Source organism: Haemorhous mexicanus, chromosome 7, assembly GCF_027477595.1.
Source record: "Haemorhous mexicanus isolate bHaeMex1 chromosome 7, bHaeMex1.pri, whole genome shotgun sequence".
In the NCBI taxonomy this organism is placed as follows: Eukaryota; Metazoa; Chordata; class Aves; order Passeriformes; family Fringillidae; genus Haemorhous; species Haemorhous mexicanus.
The window spans coordinates 30,045,992-30,052,267 of NC_082347.1; the positions used below are offsets into that span (position 1 = coordinate 30,045,992).

The following is a 6,276-nucleotide window of genomic DNA, read 5'->3' on the forward strand; positions in this document are numbered from 1 at the left end:
AGGGCGGCCCTGCCGGGGGAGGTGGGCGCGGCCGCTCGGAGCTCTGTGATTGGCTGTAGACGGCCACGCGTCGGAGCGCGGGGGCGGGTGAGCGACTCGTGGGCGGGAGCGGGGCCCGGGAGCGCAGGTGGGGACACGTGGGGACGCGACGGGGCTGGGGCTGGGGCTGGGGCTGGGGCGTGCCGGGCTGCGCCGAGCCGTGCCGAGCCGACATAAGCCATGACCGAGCAGCGCTGGAGGTGTGCCGGGGCTGTGCCATGCCGGGCCGAGTCTGGGGTGTGCCGAGCTGTGCTGTGCTGTGCTGTGCTGTGCCGTGCCATACAGAGAAGGGCAAGGAAACTGGAGCTCAAGTCTTATGAGGAGTGGCTGAGGGAGCTGGGAGCGATTAACCTGGAGAAAAGGCTCAGGGAGAGCCTTATCGCTGTCTACAACTACCTTTGAAATGAGGTTGTAGCTAGGTGGGAGTGGGTTCCTTCTCCCAGGCGGTCAGTAACAGGACGAGAGGATATAGTCGAAGCTGTGCCAGGGGAGGTTCAGGTTGGACATTAGTAAGTGTTTCTTTACAGAAGGGTGGTTAGATACGGGAAAGGACTGCCGAGGGACATGGTGGAGTCACAGTCCGTCGCAGGTGTTTAAGGAAAGACTGAACATGGCACTTGGCTAGGGTTAGGCACTAGGTTAGCCATGCTGTATTTGAGTGGTGGTGTTTGGTCATAGGTTGATCTCAGAAGTATTTTTCCTGCATAATTCATTCTGTGATTCTCTGCTGTGAACCGTGAGTATGTGGTGCAACACCCCAGAGAGCATGCAGGGCCATGCCATGGCAGTGCAGAGCAGAATTAGAGGTCTGTGCAGGATGGTGCCATGGGGGGCACAGCACAGTGTGGCGGTGCTGTGCTCTGCACACTCGGGGGCTGCAGAGTAGTGCCCCTGTAGGAGCGCCTGCAGGGCAGCCTTGTGGAGGGTTGAGCTGGGCCCTACAGTGCTGTGCAGCACCATGCCACTCTGAGCAGGGGGTGTGGGGTGCAGCACAAGTGGGGCGACCCCAGGCAAGCAGGGTGACGTGTGAAGGAGTGGCCTGACTGCAGTGTTCTGCTGACAGCAGGAGTGCAGGGGCCTCCTGGGCTCAGGGCTGCTGAAAGTCCAATTGTCCTGTTAAATATAAACCTGCCATGGCTCTCACCCAGCTGACTGCTCCTGTGGCTGTGGCAGGCGTGCACTCAATGAGCAAGCAAGGCAGGATCCTACTGAGTGGCCTTTTCCCCTGACCAGACCTACGCCAAGATGGCCACAGTTTCCCTTAGCTTCAACATCGACTCCCCACGCTGGGACCAGAGCACCTTTGTGGGGCGTCTGAAGCACTTCCTCAACATCACCGACCCTCGGACAGTGCTGGTGCCTGAGGAGGAGCTGGACCAGGCCAAGGCCCTGGTGGAGAGCTGCAGGTGAGGGGCACGGGTATGAATAGGACAGGTGCTGTCCCTGTGTTCATGGCCATCCCAACCACTGTGCAGTGTTGAAGGGGATGGAGGCAGTCATTTTCAAGCAGGTATGCTGTGATGTAACATCTGTAGGAGGTAGTTTTGAGGGGGTTTCCCAGGCTTCTCCCAGGAGCCTCAAGCTGTGACATGCATCCTTCTCAGGAGATGTTTCCTCTGCCTTTCATGTGGTGCCCGGAGCTCTGTGCCTCGGCAGTGCTGGATGCTGGCGGGTCTGTGCAGCTTCCCCTGATGGGCTTTGGGTTTGCAGGGCCGGGCTGGTGCCGCCAGGAAGCAGCCAGGAGCAGCTGCTCTATGCCAAGAAGCTATACGACTCAGCCTTCCACCCTGACAGCGGTGAGAAGATGAACTTCATTGGCAGGATGTCCTTCCAGGTGCCGGGGGGCATGGCCATCACTGGCTGCATGCTCCAGTTCTATCGGTGAGCTCCTGGTACACCAGGTTGGGGACACAGCCCTGACAGCCCCCAGCCCCTCTCGAGGTCCCTGAAGGCCAGAGCATGGCCAGCCTGCCTTCTCTGGGGCTGGGTGCTGCCCGGGGCATGCCCTTGGCTGCTGTGCTTGCCTGTGTCCTGTGATCAAGCCTAATGTCTCTGGGCTCTGTCCCCAGCACCCAACCTGGTAGAAGCATCACAGATCCCCGTGGCATGGCTGAGAATGGTCTCAGCTCACCGTGAGCTCAGCTGAACTCTTCCCATAGCCCCTGTAAAGATTAATGCAACCACATCCTGCTTGGCTGCTGCTCTTGGTCTGTAGCTCATAGCAGTCTTTGGAACCGAGTACCATATGTGCCCCTAGGCCAGGCTGCTTCAGCATCCCCAGCCCCTGCTGATAGCTCCCTGCATTTCCCTTCTCCACCCCCCTGCATTCCAAAGCATGCTCCCTGTGTCCCTTCCTGCCCCACATCAGTGTCCCTGAGACACCAGTAGAAACCCAGGCACCCTCATTCCCCAGAGCCACTTCTGTCCCCATGTGTCCCCTCCTTGCTGCTTGCTTTGACAAAGGCTTATCTCAGCCCAGCAGAGGATGACTGCCACCCTGCTGAGAGCTGTGTCTCCCACCCCTGCCCGAGTGCCTTGCAGGACTGGGCCCTCCCTTCCTATGCTCCCCAGGGCAACCAGAACTCCTGGGATCATTTCCCAGCTCTGCCACTGGCTTGTCACTTTGCCACAGTTCCTCAGTTTCCCTTTGGAGACACCATGATGAGCGGATTGCAGGCATCTTGGCTGTCTCCCTGCCAAGCCTGGCCACAGGCACAGGCCAGGTGTCCCTGACAGCCCTTGGGTGCTCTCCCATCCCTTCCCTCCACAGGACAGTGCCTGCAGTGGTTTTCTGGCAGTGGGTGAACCAGTCCTTCAATGCCTTTGTCAACTACACCAACCGCAATGCTGCCTCCCCCATCTCTCTGAGGTGAGCAGGCCCCACAGGATGGAGTGTGCCCATTTGATGCATCCCTGGATGCCCTGTAAAGACCCTCTATGCCATGTCTTGGGCACAAAGGAACAGGGCTGAGTCAGAGTTGGTGATTCTGTTGTCTCCCTTCTTTGAAATTGCTGTCCAGGCAAATCGGGGTGGCTTACGTCACGGCCACCAGTGCAGCCCTGGCCACCGCAGTGGGACTCAACCTCTACACCAAGGTATGCCAGGCTAGGGCCAGGTGGGGCAGCTGGGCACATCCTGTTCTCCCATGCTGATGCCAACCTGTTTCTCACAGCGAGCCCCCCCTTTGCTGGCCCGCTGGGTCCCCTTTGCAGCTGTGGCCGCTGCCAACTGTGTCAATATCCCCATGATGCGGCAACAGTAAGTGTCACATGTGGCTGGGGCGCTTGAGGGACCCAGCTCCCTCCAAAGGCAAGCTGGTGGCAGCCAGGCTCCTGGGCTGCCTGGCCTCCCTGCCTTGGGTTCCCCTCCTGGGAGCTGGAGAGAGGTGAACTGGAGTCTGTGCATTAGCAGTGCTGTGTCTGTGGTGGAGGGTGCTGGGTGGGATGGCTCAGCCTCCACCTAGAGCAGGAGGGGGATTTTTGGCTGAGGATAGCTGCTCTGGAATCTGTGCTGGAACATCTCTCAAACCCAAAGATCTCCTGCATGGCTATGGGAGAACCCTAGTCCATGATTATCCTGATGCTGAGACACCCCAGTTGGGGTCCTTGTGGTGGCCTGTGTCACCCTGCTGCTCAGGGTTCCCCACAAGTCACAGCACAAGGAGCTCGGGTACTATGAGAGGGACTGTGCCCCGGCTCAGCTGTGTATCCAGGCAGTGTCTGTCCCTAGCACGGCCAGGTCCTGCTCGCAGCTATGCCCTGAAGATGGCAGTATCGGCTGGGCTGGGGACCGTGGTGCCCCGGGGTGCTGGAGCCCCGTGCACTGGGGGCATCTGGGGCTGCTGTGTATAGAGGACTCCCCTGGCACCCCCTCACCCCGTTGCTGTGTCCTTATGCTTTCCCGGCCATCCCATCCTCCACTCACGACTGCCTGTCCCCTTCAGGGAGATCATCAACGGGATCACAGTGACAGATGAGAACAACAACGAGCTCGGCCGCTCCAGGGTGAGTCTGGGGATGGGGATGCGGGTTGGGGCACGGCGCTGCCGGCGCTCACCTGCTGGTTCTGCTTGCAGAGGGCAGCAGTGAAGGGCATCGCACAGGTTGTGCTCTCCAGGATCACCATGGCAGCACCGGGCATGAGTGAGTGCGGGGCACGGGGGTGTGCAGCTGAACTGAGGACTTTCCAGGACCCACCACCGTGCCCTCCCCTGCTTCAGTTTCCCTCATGAAAAAGAGGGAGGGTGGCCCTGCATCCCAGATGGCATTTGCTCTCCTCATCCAGCCATTTCCCCAGCCCCCTCCATGCCAAACCGCAGCCTGGATGACAGGGGGCATTTTGGCCCCATAAGGATACTCTCATGCTCTCTGATCCTAGCCCCTCACCCTGCAGCCTGGCACCCCCTCTGCTCCTGAGACCCTTGACATTCTGCAAGCCCAGAAGGAGGGACAGGAGCATGAGGAGCACAGACCATGCTGCCCGAGTGATGGGTGTGTGGGGGTCTCGCGTCAGGTCCTTGTTGTGAGCAAACACCCAGTAGCCCTCAGCATAACTAGCTGCTTCCATGGCCTCCAGGTGGATGGTCCTGCTGGGACAGTCCTGCAGGCTGGCTAGCAGGATAGCTGGTCTGGCATCTGGGCTGACCTTTGCTCTCTGTGCCTAGTTATTTTGCCTGTCATCATGGAGCGACTGGAGAAATTCACCTTCATGCAGGTGAGTGCATGTTTCTCCTGCCAGGGTTCTGTGGTGCTCCAGCCCATATCTGCTGCTGATATGCTGGGGATCAAATGGGGATTTGCAGAGCCTGGCTTGCTTTGCTCCCTACTTCAGTCATTGATACACCAATGGCCTCTCAAGTGACATGGGGAGGCTGTGGGAGGGTGGCAGGGTTTGGTGCACATCAGAGGTGTTGGGCACTCAGTCCTACTGAGGGGAGAAGTCTGCCCACCCTGTGAGTGGGTCTTGTGGTGAGGCCAGGGACTCAGTCCTGGCTCTTCTCTTGCAGCGGATCCGGGTTCTCCATGCGCCTCTGCAGGTGCTGCTCTGCGGGGGCTTGTAAGTATCTCACTGCTCAATCACCTTTGAGTATGGCTCCAAAGAGATGCTTAAAAAAATACTTCTTTCCCAGAAGAAATTGCAAAGCTACTTACCTTTCAGCTTGGACTTTCCCCAGTTATTGGGAGTCAAGGGGTGTAAGCAGCACTTCTTGGGTTGAAATCCCTATGGCTGGAGGGCAAACAGGCTGGGATCCCCAAGACTAATGCTCTGCTCTCCTCTGTCCCACAGCCTCCTGTTCATGGTGCCAGCAGCCTGTGCCCTCTTCCCCCAGCGATGGTACTTCTTCCACTGCTTCCCCCCTCCTGCATAGGTTCTTGGGAGCCTTCCTCCTTCCCTAGTTCCTCTCTGCCCATGCCAGGAGAAGCAGGATGGGCATCCACCCTTCAACTCAAGGCAGTACCTGCCTGCACACACTGGTGCCTAGGGCAGCAGGAGAGCACATACCTCCCCTGCTCTGTGAGCTCTGTGCTGGGAGCAACAGGACACCCAGCTTAACGGGCAGCTCTCTGCCTTCCAGCACTGCGAGGGAGGGGTGGTGGGTCTTGCTATGAGCCTGCAAGATCCCAGGGACTGCAGAGGCCTTAAATGGCAATGGGAAGGGAGGGTGGTTTGACTGGTGGTTGGGGAGGAGGATCGTGGCTCTCAGTGTGTATCTCCCTCTCCACAGCTCCCTTGCACTGGCTGACCTTGAGGTGGAGCTGCGTGACAGTATCATGGCCAGGCACGGGGACAAAGTGCCATACGTCTATTTTAACAAAGGACTGTGAATGGAGACTACCTCAGGAGCCATCACACCCCTCTGGCCTCCTGCCACCACCATTTCCACATCCCCTGAGCAGGGTCAGAGGCACAGTCCAGCCCAGATCTGCGCCCCCACCCGGCACCTTCTATGCAGCCTTCTTCCACTGTAGAATCAGGATCTGACTGTGTCCAGCTTGTCCTGACCCATGCCCATCTGCTGCATGGCATGGACATGGGTCCATGATGTCTCAGCCTTCCCATGTCCCTCTTGCCCTGAGGGATGCCTGCACTTCCTGTGCCTTCCTTTGGCCCAGCCTGTCTGGGCCTCAGTGGGTTTGGCCCCATGAGGCATGAGGCTCTCTCCCTTGGCTCAGAGCACAGTTCTACCTCTAAAAGCAGATATCCTGCCATTGTACCAGCAACCAAACCACATTCCT

At 58.7% G+C, this 6,276-nt stretch overlaps 1 protein-coding gene across 10 annotated transcripts; it reads left to right on the forward strand.

Annotated features, from left to right (window-relative positions):
* The first annotated feature begins 62 nt into the window (after window positions 1-62).
* SFXN2 (sideroflexin 2) lies at window positions 63-6,030 on the forward strand. 10 transcript variants are annotated; one of them, XM_059851878.1, is made up of 12 exons: window positions 63-87; window positions 1,273-1,445; window positions 1,750-1,920; window positions 2,810-2,908; window positions 3,060-3,135; window positions 3,213-3,298; window positions 3,984-4,044; window positions 4,116-4,182; window positions 4,704-4,753; window positions 5,046-5,095; window positions 5,327-5,374; window positions 5,766-6,030. In XM_059851878.1, the coding sequence occupies exons 2-12, from the start codon at window positions 1,285-1,287 to the stop codon at window positions 5,863-5,865; spliced, it is 969 nt and encodes a 322-aa protein (XP_059707861.1). In that variant the 5' UTR covers window positions 63-87; window positions 1,273-1,284; the 3' UTR covers window positions 5,866-6,030. The 10 variants fall into 10 exon arrangements, with proteins under 10 accessions (XP_059707861.1, XP_059707856.1, XP_059707855.1 ...); XM_059851873.1 differs by having other exon boundaries at window positions 83-127; XM_059851872.1 differs by lacking the exon at window positions 63-87 and adding an exon at window positions 93-127 and having other exon boundaries at window positions 1,213-1,445.
* The last annotated feature ends 246 nt before the right edge of the window (window positions 6,031-6,276 follow it).